Below are 19,108 nucleotides of genomic sequence, written 5' to 3' on the forward strand. Positions count from 1 at the left end.
ACTAGTGGCTGTGAGACGTGGTATGACTAAAAAAAATCGAAGTAGACTTGAAAAGACTTGAAAACAAACAATTCACAAAGACCCCCGGGTTAGTCATAAAATAAAAAACGCTCAAAATCTTGATCCTTTCAGCACTGATTTGATTTTTTCAAAAAAGATAGTAGGATGCTCGGCTAACCATTGAACCAGGAAAAGCCGCAGTCGGAACTTCGATATTCTAGCCAATGACCTTGGCGCCTGAAAAGCTTCTACCTGGAGAGCCCAACTGTTGCGTGTTCATTAGAAATTTATGCAGAAAGTTGGGTAAGCCATTACGGGAAACGATAAGTGAGCAAACCGATTTAAATCACACTTCGGCCGATACGGACTTGTTTCGCTGTCTATGGGCAGCAAGTAAGTTGAGATTGACATTTGAACTGCCAATCGATGAATGATTGGACTGATGGATTAATTTACGGATCACTTTCGGAACCAGATACTGTAGAATTGTTGTCAATTCTCAAGTACGTTAAACATTACTTACCGACAAGGGCCAGGATAACCGTGAGCAATGGTGCTGCTGGGAATGATACTGTCACGTTGAATTCGAGCATCTGGAGGAGGTCCACTGAAACATGCGAACAAATTGAAAATATTACTATTCGGTTCACTTTTCATCCTTTACAGTGAATATCGAACCTGAAAGTTCCGCATAACTCAATTCTGGAGTCGGAGTTCAAACAGATTGTGATTTCAGATTGAATCATTGAAAGAAGTTTTAATACATTGCAAAAATAGGCTTTCATACGCTTGTAATTCTGAAGCCTTATATACAGGTATACATCAAAAAACTCCTTATTCGATGAGTTTCGATTGAAAATTTGTTGAATCTCATTGTTTCTTTGAAATTTGAGACGTCTTTGAGGAATTACAATTTCTGTCGCCGTATGGTGTAGCCCTTATGTACATTTCACTCCCAGATGACTTCCGTGTACCCAAATGGTACACGTAATGGACAAAAATCACCACGAGCATCGGGTGAGTTTGATTGAAATTCGTGGTGTATGGATTCTTATGAATATTGATAATGCGTCAGCCGGTGATGTCGTGGTGGGTTGCCTGCGCAAGGGGTCGCGAAGTTGGTGCCAAGATGAAGAAGGGGGAGGAGGAGGATGAGGAAGAGGTGGAGGAAGGCGATGGGACGATGGCGTGTCGAGTTGCGGAGAGTTGGGCGAGAGTGAGGTACCGGTTCAACGCGCCACTTCAAAGCCCGATGAGAGTTAATTTTAAAGTTCGCGTCTTCATCAATCTTGGTTTAAATTTCTGCAAACTTTTATCATCACATTACTCGGAGTAGCACTGCGCTCGCTCTCACGCTTCTGTCTATACGGCTTGTGCGAGTGGCAGATACGGGCGTGAGGTGGGGCCTGTAATACCGGCAGTTGCCTTGATGGCGACGCGGATGACCGCCCGCGGATGATGCCGCGTCACGCAGACCTACGCACCGCATCCAGGAAAAAGACCAACTGAGAAGATGACGGCAAAGATGAAGATGAAGAAGAAGAAGAAGAAGAAGAGGAAAAGTACTCCTCAACCCAATTCCCCCGACCCGAAGCATCGGTTTGATGAATTTTAGATTTTCACCTCATTAATATCTCAGTCGATTCCCCCCACCACAAGCTGAAAGTTTTCCCTGCTGAGTTCAGCACAGTTTCAACGGTTTTTCTATTTTCTTTGCGTTGGTTTATTTCTGTTCCATTGTTTTTCACCTTTCTCACCTCACCTTATGCTGCTTTTTTTTTTATCAACCGCAGGTGCGCGCCCTGCTTGATTCAGCTTCTCACGTTCGTCGTAGACGGCGTATAAGATCAGACGGCAGGATTTTTGAAGAAGAACGAACCCAAAGCAGAGACGCAGTCGCAGCTAAGAGGTATATCATCGCCATTATCGAGACACCTACGTAAGGCTGGATAAGGTTCGGGTGAGGAAAAACAGACTGTTGGAGATAAACATCGAGAGAACAAATGGTTTGCCAGACAAGAATATAAGACGACCTGGCGAAGAGGAAAATTTCGGCACGGCGACGAGGCCGTTGCTGTTTTTCTATGCTAATGTATATTTCAAATGATTAACCTACCGAAATAGCTTCCCTGTTTACACTGTGTCGGATCCTTCTTCTATCAACTCACCCTGCAACTTTCGTATCCTCCTGAGGGGTTTCTCGGAGCCAGACCCTCTCTCCCGTAATCCCCTGCTCCTCTCGTCACGTAGGTTTAAAATCTTTAGGGCAATCGTTTTTCATTGTCCATAGATTAGATTTTCAACTACATAATAATGTCATTCTTTTCTGCTACGCTGTTTGTAGAAACTATCAACTACTCTCTATGATGATATTTACACATTTTCTATTGTTGTTAGGTGAACTTGGTATTATTTGGTGAAAATTTTCGACATAAATATTTTGTACAGGAGTTATTGATACGTGAAAATGTTGTATGCGAAATTGAAATTGATACTGGTGAGTTCAATAAATTAACGAAAATTATAATTGATTCAAAGTAAAGCAACAACAAGTAAATAGTTTTCAATTGATTTCCAAAATATTTCATTAAAGTTTTTCAAAATTGATGGTGTTCATCTCGAATGTTGAACAAAAATAGTTTATGGGCAAAATCGTCAGCTCCTTTGTACAATGCGCAATGCGGTCTGCGAGGAGGAATAACAGCATTTGCAATCGATCTCCTCTGTTCTCCGCAGCTGCTATACGATCCCGTACGAACTATAGATGCGAAGCAATAAATAATTCAGTTTACCCAATTTTTCGTAACAATCGACAGATTTGCTGATGCACGCAATGCACAAGAAGAGCGGAGAAAAACTGATTCGTGAAGAGATAACCACGCACGCCTTCAACTTCTTTTTCGCCAGGTTCGAAACTCCGTCAACCATCATATGCTTCGTATATCATCAACTAGCTGCTCATTCAGAAATCCCGAAGAAGGCAGACACCGAATTAGATCTCTCGCTCAAGGAGAATTCCAAGATGTCCTTCGGAACTATGAACTGGCTACATTACCTGGTCGTGATTCTCATCGATGCCTTGAGGTAGTTTCCACCTGAGATTATGATGGACTGCGTTAGTATCTGTGAGCTTGTGCTGGCACCAAATAATTGGGAAGGGGTCGTGATTGAACCTGGCTCACGTATCTGAATACCAATACTTGCTCTTCAAGTGAGCCCCAAGTACTTCCAGGATCTAGACAAATTTGTCCCAGAAAGATTGAGTGCCGAAAATAGGGGCAGGCCTAATCCCTTCACTTTGATACCCTTTGATACCGGTCCAAGAAACTGCTAAGAAAGCCGCTGGCCGTGGTGGAACCGAGAATTGTTATCTACAGTATTCTGTGGAAATACCGTGGCTACATCAGCTATAGGACCCACGTTCCCCTCGTCCTAAGAAAGGGCTTGGTGACTATACTGTCCGAACAGTGAGCTTGGTTCAAGTTGGAATCCAGAAACGGTGCGCGTTCATGACCAATGGAAACCGGTGAATTATCTTCATTTTTATTACAAATTTATAAAATGCAATGAGAATTGGACTGAAACTCATATTTGTCGCGTTGTCTTAAACAGAAAAATAAGAACGAATGACTTGAATATCGTTACCTAGGGCAATATAACTGTGCTAAGCACATTTGAAAAATAGTGCTATACACGCTACGCATGCACATAATCTGTCAAATACATCTATGATTTTTTATTCTTCCATTACGATGTTTCCTTGCGCATATAATCCAGCCTATAACCAAAATGTGCCCAAAAGTTAATTTCCTGCTCTACTTTTGACTGCGGAAGTTATTTATCACGCCCCAGGTATTCGATTACAGATAAAAAAAAACAAAATATGGATTGTATTATAGTTTTTGTTTGAAATCAACATAACACTTACTATATATCATGTAGTCTGTAATGATACAGAAATCTTATCACCTAACCTATTTCGCAGTGAAATGATGAGAAACAGACAAATATGTTTCACTCAAACTGGGCCGAATATGTTAAACCAAAATGTTTACATCAAAGTTCAAATACATATGGGACAATATTATGTTTAGAATGCAAGCAAAATAATGAATAACGATACGTCAAAATGACCAGTCAGGTATCTTTTCTTGATTCCCTGGAAATTTTATTCAACGATTGGGTTAATTTTTTTATCAACAAGGGTGGCTGCAAGCCAAGAAAAAACACCTCCGATCCAACATCTGGCAATATAAATTCCTTGTCTATTCGACCGTAAACAATCATCCATTACCTTTGGACCTAACCGCCAAAACTATCACCGGTATGAATACAAGAAAGCGCAAATTTATTTAAAGATACTCGAGTAGGAACTTAGTCCAGCGTTCTAATCGACTGAGCATGTCCACATTTGACCAATTTCAAGGCTGGATTAATTTCTTACGCCAAAATCTTGAGATAATGTCACGTTCCGAGTATGCGCAATTATGCACGTGAGAAGACTCGTCAGTTTGGTTAGGGCGTAGCGTCACGTGGATAAGTGAAGTAATACACGTAGTGTGTAACCATACCACACTATCTCATTCTGTCGTCTGCTCTGAGCAAGCTACGCCCATATGTATTTCGTAATCTGGCGTATGTAATCTACGCTACGTGAACTGAGTTAGTGGCTCTCAACGCGTGGCGGAGCAATATCCACGTTGTTGTTGTTCAAGATGTAACAAATGATGAAAGGATGGTCTATCTTCCAATGTTTCCTGTTTCCAAGAGAAACGTTCGTTCATTCGACAGGCTGAAGACCTTCGCAAACTCCGAAGTGTGGAGTGTCTAACGACTTCCAACATGAGTGAAATGAATTGCGATCACTGAACCGAGCCCAGCCAAGACAAGCACGACTGTCGACGATGAGAGCCGAAGTGAGTCATGTGATTCTGGCGGAGTAACGGTTTCAGCGTTCGACGTTTAACACTGTTCAGTAGCAGCCACAGACAAGCCGAATTAATCACTGGAAAACTTTGTAGTGTTGCTCCAAATACAATCGGAAGTGATCGCCGCGACTTGCAGAGAGAAGAAGCCGGATAAATAACTGGATCAGTTCTCCGAAAGTAACAAATGATGTTTGAGGGAGACATCGACTCGTGGTACTGGCTCATATTTCTAGTCAGTATGATAGCCGGATGGATCGGAACGCGTCTGTACGTCATGTACGCAAAGCAAATGGGACCGCCGAATATCGTGGAAAGAAGACAAACCTCGGGTCGAAATGCTCTGAACGAGAAAAAAAAATATTGACAAACGAGTTTGACACCTCACGATGAAAGTAAATAATAATGTGGAGCATTTTATAGTTGGCTTGAAATGCTTGTGATAAAAAGAAAAAAAAAAATAGCAGTAATTGCATTTACGAAAAGCGAACAACTTTCATCATTGTGATCAATTTGTTACGAAATTTCTTATGTAGTGGAGTGCAAATTGTTGTGCTGTCAAATGACATGGTGGTTTCAACAAACATTTTACATTTACGAACAGGTTTCGATTAACTGCAACCTTCCATCAGAGTTGTCTTATTTGTATCATCGTACTAAATTACAAAAATACTTGGCTCTACTGAAACAATAATTATCTAGTTCACCTACTGGAGTTTGTTAAGAGTGCGATGAATTTAGTTTTGGAAAATTACATGATATTGCTCGAAATGTGAAATAAAAGAAAAGGAAATGAAGCCTGCAGGGATTAATCATTTCTGGACAGACCGATATCACTTGACCATCTACTCGATTTCGTCGCTCGGTTATTGTCGTCGAAACTGGTTGGACCAGGGACGAAATTTTCTTTGTAAACATCATCGATACCTAATTGAGTGCGTCGGGGCGATGATACGTTTTTCTTGATGGACACACATGGAGTCGCGTGAGCGTGTTCACGCGTGAGTAAGAGAGTATGGGTTCCCATAGATGCGGGCATATTTATTGTCAGTTATAGTCGGGAGCGTAGGGGTCATTTCCACTTAACGTGGGTAAGAAATACCGTAGGACGACAGGCGAGGCAACGGAGCGGCGAGAGCCACTCGGATGAAAAAGGAAAGACGCCAATCACTCCGCGTATTTACGATACGACGTTATTCCTCCATCGCTAGTCACACGTGTGCGTCACGAATATCGAGATACATCTATAGGAAATATAATATCTTGCCATTTATTTTTTCTTTCCTTTCTCCACTTTCCACATCTTTTATCAACGGTTCTTCGCTACGATTGACTATCCGCAGCATATCTGGATTCCAAAACGAACACAACCATTCCTTACTCTTCACCTAGATTTTGCGAATTTATGTTAAACTTCAGAGAAAAATCGAAATTTTCGTCCTCGACTTCAGAATCGATGCAATAAATTAATCAACTTCACGTGCTCACCAACGCTTTCAACTCAATACGTTCGCTAATTAGATCCCTGGAATCATTTTTAAATCTGAAAATTATGTTAAATTGGGGCACTTGGCACACGAAGCAAGTTGACCCGATAAAAGTAATAAAAGTAAGTAAAAAGAAATGTCGGAAATTTTTATCCAATCGCATTATCTTAGAGAAATCATTATTCATGAAGGAGTACAATTTTTGGTCGTAAGAACCCCTCAGTGTTCCGAAATGCATTAATCTTCAACCCCGCGCAATTTTTTGCAATCATCTGTTGTTGAGCACTTTAATGTACAAACGAATTTTTTTTAACTCACTACCTACGGATTACCAAACTTTGATTTTTTTATTTCGATTATTGCCTATGAGAAAATAAAACAAATGACGGAATTTAATTTCTTGCTACCAGTGTCGGTAAATTGGTACATGAATCGAATTTCATCATTATTCTTTCATGTATGCGTCATGTCTTGACCATCTCCACCTACAGAGCGTCTTTATACAAGCATACATGGACTACCTCTGTAATAGGCCAATCAGTTCGCAGTTACAGCCCTATTAGTTCAATCATTAGTTAAGTTAGGTGTATTTTGGTAGCTGTATTCTAGAAAATAAAGTAATATTCTTCGAACGTGGGGTACAGAAAAGATTTCCGTGGATGAAAAACTTGTAGAAATGGCGAGACGTAAGTCCCTAAATCAGATAAACTTTCTCAGAGGTCCGACGGCAGCGAATTTTTATATTTACTTGCTCCATAGGCGTGTCTATTCATTTCGTTCTTCATTTTCCAAGTAGGCCCACCAAGTATAAGTAATTCCGAATTTCAGATTTCGCCAATAAATTCTTTAGTTTTCTTGTTGATTTCTTATTTCATGCGAAGAAGTTACGTACTTGACAGTGAGAATTTTGACTTGAATATTTTCCTCTAGGTGATGCTATCGTTGCTGGTGCTTATTAAAGTAAATTATCATTTTAGCGCTTTCTAAGTTGGAAAGTAAATTTGTCTTGATCCTTTCCGCTCTAATCTACTTGGCACAAGGATTTTGCATCTGATGTACTTTCTCAGAATTGGCCTTTCCTACGAATGGCATTGCCTCTATCGGTAAGGAAACATGGTCCTTTATGCCTTAGTCTTCACCAACTGGCAACTTAACGACCTTGCCATCTGCCATCGACCCGTACGGTAAATTTTACGGTAGTGACAAGCTACTTTTTATATCGGAAGCTAACATTATCGATATGAAAGAATATGGGCTCTCAAGGCTCTTTAAACCGCAGCGCGACGTTACCATTGAACCTTGTGAAAGGCTGATCTGAGAGAGCGGCTACTGGCGAACTTTTTCGCCAAAATAGTAAACGAGTAAGAAAACGTTTCCTTTGCCCATTTATAATTTATAAACGAAATAAAAATAAGGACTTTTGAGCCACAGCACATGGCCATACCGAAATAATAATCTTTATTAATTATACTGTCAGATCATTCATTTTATTTTATCCATTTTCACACATTTTATTGCTTCATTATAATACAAACTACGCCACTGGTAAGAAAAGAGTCCTCTGGGATTGTGAAATCCTGAATTAAATGTAGCACATACGTGTAAGTAACTCAATACGCAAAGGGTGTCCGGAGAAAATTGTTCATATTGGTCGAATTGATGATTAAATAAAGGAGAAAAGAGTGAAACTAGGAGTACTACTCTGCGAGAATGAAATTCAGGCTATGAGTAAAGAATAAAAATAATAGTAACATGAGATATATCTCGGATTTAAATACTTAATTAAAACAGGATTTCCTTGGTAGTAATTCAAGCCAAAATCCATCCTCTACACCCATGGTTAAAGACTTTTTAGAAAATCTCAGCGGAATCGGGGTTTTCGATGTCGGCTTTAAAACGAACTCTGCCAGCAAATGAGCTAAGATGAGCTTAATGCTCATCAAGGCGAACCGATCACCCAGACAAACTCTGAGGCCAACTCCGAAGGGTATATAAGTATAGGGTGTGATCTTGGCTTTGTTTACCTTATTGAAACGTTCCGGATCAAATTTTTCGGGATCCGGAAAGTACTTGGGATCGTGATGGATCGCGTAAATCGGAAAATAGACGACCATATTTGGCTGCAGAGTGAACGAATCGATCCCGGGAAGAGCAGGAGGTAATTCAAAGGATTTGCGACATATCCTGTCGGTGAATGGCAGCGGTGGATATTTCCTGAGCGCTTCGGCGACAACGGCATCGAGATACTTCATGTCGTTGAGCGATTCGTACGATATGATTCCACGGTTATCCCGAAGGCACCGGTCAATCTCGTCCCGAAGACGATCCTGTATGTCCGGATTAACGGCCAGCTCGTAGGCGGTGTAACACATCAGCGTCGAGGAGGTGTCGAAACCGGCGAAGAAGGAATTGAACGCCTGGGCGATAACGTCGTCAACAGTGATGACTATGCCGTCGTTTTTCTTACTGGCCTGTGAAAGCAGGTGGATAACATCCGGCCTCGCGATGTTCAGCTTTTTTCTACTTGCCAAGTTCTCCTTGACAAAATCCTTGAAGAACTTTGCCGACTTTTCAGAGATGAGGGACATGCCCCACCAACGCGATAGTCGCGGACAAACGCGGAATAAAATAATTTTCGATAGAACCAACGAACTGCTTAGATCCGTGGCCCGTTTACCCCAAGTGTGAAAAGCGTTGTTTTTATCCTCCATACAATTGACCCTCAAGCCAAATGCTGCTGTGGCTATGGCGTCGGCGGTGAATCGTGTGAAGGCATCTTTCATTTCTATCGACGAAGTCTGCTCAGGATGTCGCAAAAGGTAGGCAACGAAGTCGGTCGCGGTCTCTGACACGAGCTCGGACATGAACTTGATCTTGCTGGACGTAAAGGCCGGTCTAATCACGGCGTTCATTTCCTTCCATCGGCTACCCGTCACAAAATACATCATTTTTCCGAAAAACGAATCGGTATTCTCGCCAACGACAGGCTTGTGATCCGGAAACTCTTCAAACTGTTTGACGCCAAGCTGCTTTATGAGCTCGGGATCTCTGACGAGAATAGACGGCGTGTTGAAGTCCATCATTCCTATGTATTTCGACTCCATGTCTATGGTGTATAAATACTTTTGAAAATCGGGTAGCGCCAGTTTCCGTAGAAACAACGGCATGTAACTTCCCAGGAAGGGCACTGAGCTTGCAGCTGGGACACCCCTGAGCTGCCAATAAAAAATTCTCCCTCGTACCCAGGTCACGAATACTGTTAAAGCGCCGACGCCGAGAAGCAGGAGTGTCGTTGAAACCGTATCCATGGTTTCAAAAAAAATTCACTAGTCGTTCGGAAATTTTAACCCGATAGTGAAAAATGGATGGGATTACTGCGCGAACTATTTCACCGAATCTTGGCGCTCGATGACTACAGCCTCTTAATTTCACCGGACGAGTTTTATCGGGATCTAAACCGTTGGGGGAAGAACAACGCAGGTTCCTCGGGTGGCAAGGAACAAGTGGGAGGCCTTGTATGCTAATCGACACGCAATCCTGCAAAACAACACGTCACGAGCGCACGGACCATGCGTATGAAACCTCGACGGGAATAATGTACGCATCCGTTCGTTCAGCTTTAAGCTTTAGCCCTCTGCAATTTACCCTCTGCAATTTACAGGTGCATGGCAGTCTTATACTTTTTGCTAGATAGTAAACCTGCTCTGCACTCCATCTGTCTGTCAAGCCTACACTCGGAAAAAACTTTTTGCTTCTTTACAATAATCAATTTGTAGATGCATTATGTATAAAATATTCTCGAGGGAACACAACATTTTGTTGTGGATACCAAGAGTCATGAAAATTGTTAAAGTAGTTGCATAAATTCTACGAATTTACTATTGCGATTTCCTAGAATCCATGCCATTTCTTTATTTCTGCGTCAAATTCAAATGTGTTGGATTGTTTTTGTTCAGAATTTCGTATAGAATGGAGCTGTTAAGCCTTTTTTTGCGTTTGAGATACGTGGACTTCCGATACTTGGAGCTATATACCTCAACGTCGAAATCGACCAGCCCACCCCCTAGTCTTCTCGTAATGTTTGATTCTGACTATCGAGCCTATTCATCCTCAACCACATTTAGCGAATCTGGTATAATAGGTACTGGAATGCTGAAGGAACAAAGTATATCAATAATCAAGGCAAATCACTCACCTATGAAGATGAAAATCTGATGATGGGAGTATCGAAGAAGCATTGAGATGGAGACAGTCTGAAACAAAAATAAGAAAATGACAAATATATCAGGGTGGATGATTATCAAAGGAACATAACAGTGTCATCATTCGACAAACCTTATCTTATTATAATCTGATTCGTGAACCGAAATGGCTATGGTCAAAATATTCGGCGGATAGAGAGAATGATTTAAAATTACCAATTAATTTACAACGAAGTGTTAATTCTAGAAATTAGTGTAGTTAATGTCACGGATAATACTGTAGCAAAACTCAGTGCCCGCTAATTTTATGCGGACTGTATTATACATTCATTTGTATGGGGCATCCTACATCGAATTAGCAGTAAATAATTTTTTGGTTTGATGTTCTTACCAACCCAAAAGGGTCACAGCGATTTTTTCAGATTTTCTTCAGCAACTAGTGAAATTTATACATAATCGCGAAATTCATTACGAAAATGCAACTGATTCAATGATTTGAAATGTGGTTTTTGAGCAACCCACGATAATGGGATCTCAATATTTTTAGTTTTCCCATGTTGGAATTGTTTTTGCTTTTTTTATATGCCTCGATATAGATTGCACAATCACATTATTTTCATAACTCCGTGATCTATTTGGATCGGGGAATAGAAAAAAAAAAAAAAAACTCCAATTCGGACATGGAGAAACAAAAAAATTAGGAAAAAAATAGTAAACATCAAGATCCCGTTATCGTGTGGTGCTTGAAAATCACATTTCGAATCATAGAATCTGTGAGAACTTTTTCAGATTTTTGTAAATAGCGTTTTCGGAATTGGTTTTTCAATTTTTGTTTTCAAATTTCACCGGTGACTCAAATAATCTGACAAAAATTCCAAATCCTTTTGGGACGATATGAACATCATGCTAAAAAATGATTGAAATCGAAGAGTATGAGGTACATGGGCTGCTAATTTGACCTGGAACGCACCATATACATATGTGTAAAGCGTCATAATATACGTTACAGGTGTGACTGCACCTAGAGTGTATGCAGGTACAATTTGCACGTATAAAAATATCCTTATAGGTACATATAAACGCGTACGTGTAGGTACATAAAATATAAGAGAAGTGAGCGCGAAACCCGTTCGATAATTCTAGTAAAAGGACAAGCGTGAGCTTTAGAGACAAATTGTAGCCGGCAAATTGCAAATCGCATATTGGGAATTGCACTGCACGCGTTAACGGATCGAGCGCAGCGAATAATAGAATCGAGCGGTGAATAACGCCGCTTGAATCCGCACCTGCATCCCCTTGAAAGAAGTAAACCTATTATTCGCAACGAGCAGCCTTCTCACAATCAGCTTGCAGATCTGAAGACCTTGGTTTTAATTATTCCTGAAACACCCTCTCTGCCTCTCACCTCACTAGCGTTTATAAAAGTAAGAAAACTGGAAATCAGAAAAATTTATGAAACGATATGTAATTCAACGACGCGAAATTCTTTTCTGATTTTATGTCCCGAAAAAAACACAGATGCCTTGACCATTCTACATTTTCAGATTTGCCAGGCTGCTGGGGACTCCAATGGCCAGTAAGCTAAAAATAATCGACGCATCGATTAATCGAGTCCAAAAAAATAATTGAACACGACTCGATTGAATCGGTAAAAATTTATCGATCAATCGATTATTTCGTATTTTTTTAAAACCGTGCATTTGAAAACAAAATTTCGTAAATTTCAAGACATATTCTTGATGGCAGAATTTTTTTTTTTCTTTTGATCAGTCATGGTTTCATTCAAAATATTTTACAATTTTAGGTGAAAATTATGCGATCAGTAATTAATAGCACTATTTAATTTAGTGAAATTACGAAACACATTGGTGATACAAATATTGTAAACCTGGATATCGTTGTTTGATTTATAATCTGAGAATTGAATATATTGATTTTGAATTACAGTTTGTTAAATTTACTATACGAGTTTAGTAACTTTATGGTAAATGTATACACTAAAACTGTGAATTGAATAAAGTCGATAAAAACGGTTCGATAATTGATTTCATTGAGTTTCAGACATCATTTTAACAACTTCTCAGTAACTGGTACTAGACAAAAACGCCGTTTAGGATCGAATCGAAGAATTACCAAATTATTTGTTTCATACCCGGGTCAATGATAGCTTATGGGGAAGATATTTGCAAAATTCCTACTTACGATACAATTTTTAATGATTTTACGAACCCACTAGCTAAATTCAGTCAATTTTCAGAACGTGTCGGTAAATTTACGGTGTAATAGTCACAAATTTAAAATTCGATTACTACTTCCAAAATATACATGGTCATTTTTTGGGCAATGCGCAAATGTGATATTGTTAGGGATTTCGGAAGAAAATGACGTAATTTCCAAAAACTGTTGAGAAACTTTTCAAATACAGTACGGTCAACATTTTAGAATTCAGTTTTCGGAAATTCGAAATCAGACTAATTGCAGAGCAAAATTAATAGAGATGTACATTTATATGTTTTGCCACAATATATTTTTCATTTTAACAGGCTCTAATCGAATTTCTTTGTACATGTGTATGGTAATTTTAGCAGTATGTTTAGTCAATTTCAAATGCCGTATGGTAAAATTATAGTAAATTTACAAATGTAACAAATTTACCACAACAATTTAATATATTCAAAATATGCTTTTACGTTTTTCTAAGCAAGAAAAAATTTTAAAACCGATTTCAAATTTAATGAAAATGCTAAGTAATTCACTTGCAAACACCAAATTTTTACTTTTGCGTAGTAAATATGTGGAAAATTTCGAACATTTTCAGTAGTGTAGGTATAGTTGACGCATTTGGAGAATTTAAACGGAAAAGCAATGCAATTCGAATACGAGAATACGTGTAACGATGTACGTCGCAGGTAATATGATTAATTCAGTGCCGTTATCAATACAAGATAGAATTTTCAATCGGAACACTCTTAGAATTCCAAGCCTAGAAGTCTACTGGGTGCAGGCATTCGAAATAATTTCCCTACTTTCGCCACCAGTATCGTGTTTTCAACCCCCCGAATTCACCACAACGAACATCGAAGACTTTGATTGCTTAAAGAAATTATTATTGATATAAGCTCAAGATGTTCAGGATTTTTCTCAGATACAATAGCAATCCTGGTAAATCATTTGAAAAGTGAAAATTTTATGTTAAAATTTCATTAATTTCAGGGTGCTTTAGGAAAATAATCGACTGCGAAAACTCGATGTAATCATTACCTGATGTATCAAGTATAATGTCCTCGATATCAAGCAGATTTCAAAGTATCGTAATTTCGTGCAAAATTTTTAATAATCGTTTCATTTTTATTAACAAGTTATTTCGCGTGATTTGGTCGATAACAAAGTTACAACTCTGCGTGAGATGAACAGTTCAGAATATCCGTCAAACGAAATTTGGTTTTGAATTTACGGGGGGGGGGAGGTGATTCACCTTGTTACCATCGCATCTCTATGAAGCATCCCACTTTCTTGTGGTTGCTGTACATGGACACCTGAGTTTGTGATTTACAATTGAATAACAACAGAGGACAGGTTTGTCCAGTTAACGCTGCCAAAATCGAGGATGAATACAAAATTTTCATTCCGCAATGAAATCTTTATCGCGTCAAAATAACCGAATGAAAATAATCGAGGAGAAAAAATGAAAGTCCTACACCGTCATAGTTGACTTCAGCTCGACCGAAATTCCAGCCGTTCCCATTTCAAATGGGAGGGGGGTTGAAGCGTGTCTGTGGCCGGGCGTAAGAATCGCGAATGAAAACGAGGGTGCTTCTCGGCAAGATCGATTAGCCTTATGAATTATGAATTCTCGCTGATGGATGGTCACCGCTTTCATCTACCTAAACCGGCAACTTCGCCAAGACTAACCCTTTTCCCTCTGCACCCACGCGATTTCCCCGTATATATAACTACCTGACTTTTTATTCTCTGTATGCGTGATCGATCGATGCATTGAACGTTTATTCTCCAAGTATCCCTCTTTTCTCTCGATTCTTTCTATTTTTTCATTTTTTATTACTGCTTTCTTCTCTTCTCCTTTTTTGTTTGGATTTCATTGCTCTGCGACTTTTTTCCTCCTGCGGGTTATAACAGTTATACTTTTTTTTGGTGAAGAACTGAAAATCGGAGTAAGAGTAAGAGATTCTCATCCACGTTGCGCTTCGCGCAATCTACATCTTTCATGTTATTTTTAATACAGTCGTGGCCATATTAAATACCGCAACTGGGAGTTCACATTCAGCAGTGTTAAACCTCCCGAGCTGATCTCTGAACCGAAAACTTGGTCACAATCACCCGAAAAATGACTAATGTTTTGAAATAAAGGATGCATGTATCAGAAGCGGCTCCTAGTTTCAAGGTCTCAATATGACTGGGAAATGAGCTGAACGTTTTATTTACTAGGCAGAAAGGAGTGTGTTAACCCTTTAATTCATGTTGGGATGCTCAGCGTCACACCTTTTTTTTTGCAGGTTTTTATTTGTTAAACTACTTTTTTAGTAACAACTGCCAAGTCCTGATTCCACACGGTCCCGGAAATATTTCCGAATCTAATAAAAAATGTTAAATTTATTTATTCAATGATTGCAAAAATAGCACATCCAAACAAATGGTCGAAATTCGTACTTTTCCACGAAAAAAAGAATTTTCTGCTAATCTGCCATGAATATCCAAATGCCAATTTCTACACAAGATTACTACACGCCAAAATATTGCCCAGAAATTTTTCACAATTTCTCTTGTTTTGTTTGTCCGCCATATTGGATCCGCCATTTCGAATCTTTGAATTTCGAGTTCAGATTCGTAATCAGCGACCCCAAGAGCCCACGTATGCAAAATTTCAAATGATTCACATCTAAGGAAAAATGTATTCATGAAAAGGTTGAAAGTCAATGTGGATGGTTGCAAAATTTGGTAAAACCTGAATAGTTTCACTCAATGCAAAGCCCCCCCCATGAAGAAGTGTGAGTACCCAATTCATTTTCTCAGAATTTGCAAATTCAAGCAAATATACATGCCAGGAGTCTCCGGTGAAAGTGGCGAAATTCGTTTCATCGATATATAATAATACACATGATCCAAAGATGCGACCGCAGAATGAAATCTGTTATACAGGAAAATTAACGAGTATCCCTCCAGCCTGTTTCGCTCGCGGTGAACCAGGGCGAAGTTGACGGGAGGGTGAGAAGGCAAGGGGTGAATGGTAGGAGCGACAGTCCGATACACGTGACGTAGAGACGGTAGCTGGATGTTGCTCACGTTTCACTCACGTGGCCCGACACGAGCGACGGGCTAGTGGAATGGGGCGAAACAGGGAAATTAGAGGTGGAGAATTTTCGCCGCAAGTTTAACCACGTTGTCGAAATAACTGTTACCGAATCGATCTGCGCTTACTTGGAGCTTACAAGGAAAGTGTCTGGGGGTGTTTTTCTCTGATCGAAAATTTGGAACTTCTGATGCGTAGTTCCATCTACTGGGCTTTCCTTCGGTCTATTTGAAACTTCGCAAAATTCGCAGTTTATTGCTTCATTGTTACTCTGAAATAATAATTTATAGGTTTCACTTTCTTCTGTAAGATCCCGTGATCGAGACTTCAACGGAGGACAATGATTTTTGATACTTGAGGTAAAAAGACGCGAATGATTCTATTTACTATGGCATTTCACTCGACTGCGAACTGCTTGTATGATCAATTTTACCCGGAGCGAAGAGAGGCCTATGAGACGAAACTACGCATCACAGGCTTCGTAGCTTAGTCGAAGGGAACGACCCTAGAAGTTTGAGTAGAACCAATGATCCAGAGGTCTAACACTCTCCTTGTAAGTTCGAAGTCTCTCGTATTTATAGTATTGAATAAAGGACAATAGTGCAGGAAATAAATTCAGATGTATTGCAATGTGCATTTTGGACATTTAAGCTAATCGTTGATCGAAGGATGGAAGTATCAAAGGTTTTACATGTAAATAGAAAGTTTTCGTCTCTTGAGCACCCGATGTAAGAATGTATGTAGACGAATGTTTACATGTTGGACATGTTTTACATGTAAAGTATGGAATGAAAATTCAAAGCTGTATATTTGTAATTAGGTGACAGAATGTTATTATACTTTTCTAGGACTAACGAATTCCGGGAAAAGTGAAGTTAACATTACAATATTATTTCCCTATAATTTCTTCTGCGCTTGCTTCTTTGTTCTTCGGATCTTTTACCTCGGGTATTTTCTTATTTCTCCCTCTTCTCATTTATTCTTTATACGAATAATCGAACGAAACCTGCACAGGAATGTCCCCACTATTGGCCGATCATTTGTGTTTATGCAAACATAAAACCTCGACCTCGACCCTGACGGGGTTGGAAGGGATACCAACCTGACACAATGCATCGCAGATGCAAGATTCCACAGACAATAAGCTGATTGTAGAACTTCACAAAACGACACAGCTATTAATCAAGGCGCATAAAGAAAACCGGTTCAACGACAAGGTTTAGCTGCCAAAAATAAAGCTTTTCGGCGGAAGCAGGCAATACATAAACCACTTTCTGAATAGCCTGCACGGCTATTGAAACGACTTTAATTCCCATGCACTTTGTTTATTATACGAACAGACAAGTAACGAGGCCTCATCAAAACCGCACGCCGCAACCTCTTTTTTTAAACCAAAAACTTTACAAACATTTCTGACACTTCGACTTCGTTAACGTTTTTATGCATATGTAGATATTCTACAAGTTCCAAGCGTCTTACTCAAAATGGTCATTAAAGATTACATGCACTTAGTGACAACTTGTCGGTGAAATAAGTAATTGTTTTGTCTTATCGATTAGACAATTACACCAGTAATATGTTCAGTGACGTCAAGTCGTAAATGCAAATTGAACGCTTCTGAGAACCGCAAGAATGCGGTGGAACTTGGCAGAAATCTTAAATAATAATTATACAATCTTGTTTACTTGATCAAAGTTTACCTGCACTAGTCATGATAAAAATGTGGCGTAATTCAATCCGGTTTTACTCGATTCGATTGGTATGATTAATGATGAGGGTAGAAATATTTCGTACGTATGATCGCTCAACTACTCGCCGACTTCCCTGACTTCGAAGATTGGTCGAACCTTCAACAATGTGGCAGGGACGAATCGCGACATTGGAATCGGACACCCCGTATGTGCGGAACTATTAGAAGCGTGCTAATTCGACCGTCGGCCCGTGCATCATCCAATTGGTTGTCTGGCGATGCCTCGGCGCCCGTAGACGCCCCTGCGATTCGTATAGAGCAAATCCATTTCAGCTGCCATTTCCGGCATGCGGTTCGCTACCCCGTTTTATCCCAAAGGAGCCGCGATCGACGATAACCACGACGCTCCCGGAGATCACAGAAGAACCGGACAAGAGCTTTGTCCTTGCTCTTCCAGAGCCGGAGGAAACGGGTGTACAACTATTTCCGTTACCGAACGTAGGTTCGATGTAGAGTACGCGAGTGAAAAAAAAAAAAAAAAATTTCAAACGCGCATGAAAATTTCGGTAAAGTATCTGAAATAGAATATCTAAATATTAAATATGCATCTTTAAACATCGATATTAAGAGCTCATATTTGGCTGAGATATTCTATTAGAGATGCTCTATCGAAACTTTGATGCGCGTTTGATAAAGAAATTATTTTTTTTCTGTTCTTTTGACACACCCTATAACGTACAGCGTACAAAAGTTTTGTTGGATGAACGAGCAAAATCGCTAAGACGATCAAAGGTTTCTACTTCAAGAAACGCGTTTTGTTTCATTCATCACATCCAACCGAAAGAATTACCGGTTTTCCGTATAATGAATCGGTAAAATTGCTTTTTTATCATGTTTCAATTTAAACTTGTTTGGGTTTCTGTATCTTCGAAGAGGCTCAAGTCTGATTTACAGTGTACCTATTTGTTGACGGAATTATTTTTACAGCTAGAAATTCGTAGACGTGGAATCAGCTGCAAAGCCGTGCGAAATCGAGCACGGGTCAAAACGAGAATTGCACGCCGAGGTTACTCGCGAGGGGATTGAGGGGATTGAGGGTCCAGGGGGAAAAACATAGGTGCCGGCGCGGCTTCACACGCGTAATAAGATATGGCAATCAATTCAAACTAACCACCAGAAGCCAGTTCGCTCTCCCGATACCTACCCCGTCGCGTCGGCTCGGTTGGCAGTGGAGGATGACGCCCGGTATAAATCAACGTTATTAGGAGCCTCGTGTTCCTGGCGACGACCTCAACCCGGCCGTTTCGTATCAAATTATATTGAAATAGGCGAGCCGGTGCCACTGCCCCCTCAACGTTAACCACCCAGGGAAAATACCCTAAGTCTAGGGTGGATCGAATATTTCCGTGGCTACGGTGATCGAGGATGCAGCGCGTGATTTCGCGGTTGTACGTTACAGGCGGGTGAATGCACGATGGATGATTGTATAAGAGCAC

General features: G+C 40.0%; 2 protein-coding genes across 7 annotated transcripts in view; both read right to left on the reverse strand.

Annotated features, from left to right (window-relative positions):
• The window catches only part of LOC107224056 (membralin), a 78,986-nt gene that overhangs the window by 50,660 nt on the left and 9,218 nt on the right, over positions 1 to 19,108 (reverse strand). For all 6 annotated transcript variants that reach the window (XM_046746740.1, XM_046746741.1, XM_015663968.2 and 3 more), the window contains 2 exons: positions 10,608 to 10,665; positions 524 to 607 (listed from right to left, as the gene is read on the reverse strand). In XM_046746740.1, coding sequence (XP_046602696.1) covers positions 524 to 607; positions 10,608 to 10,665 — 142 coding nt within the window. The remainder of the gene's footprint in view (positions 1 to 523; positions 608 to 10,607; positions 10,666 to 19,108) is intronic.
• On the reverse strand, positions 7,890 to 9,960 carry LOC107224058 (cytochrome P450 9e2-like). Its single transcript, XM_015663972.2, has one exon. It carries the CDS (start codon positions 9,718 to 9,720, stop codon positions 8,191 to 8,193), a length of 1,530 nt encoding a protein of 509 aa, XP_015519458.1. The 5' UTR covers positions 9,721 to 9,960; the 3' UTR covers positions 7,890 to 8,190.

Source organism: Neodiprion lecontei, chromosome 1 (assembly GCF_021901455.1).
Source record: "Neodiprion lecontei isolate iyNeoLeco1 chromosome 1, iyNeoLeco1.1, whole genome shotgun sequence".
Taxonomy (NCBI): Eukaryota; Metazoa; Arthropoda; class Insecta; order Hymenoptera; family Diprionidae; genus Neodiprion; species Neodiprion lecontei.

Excerpts from the sequence above, each read along its gene's own strand:
- LOC107224058 (XM_015663972.2), bottom strand. The coding sequence starts at position 9,720 with ATGGATACGGTTTCAACGACACTCCTGCTTCTCGGCGTCGGCGCTTTA.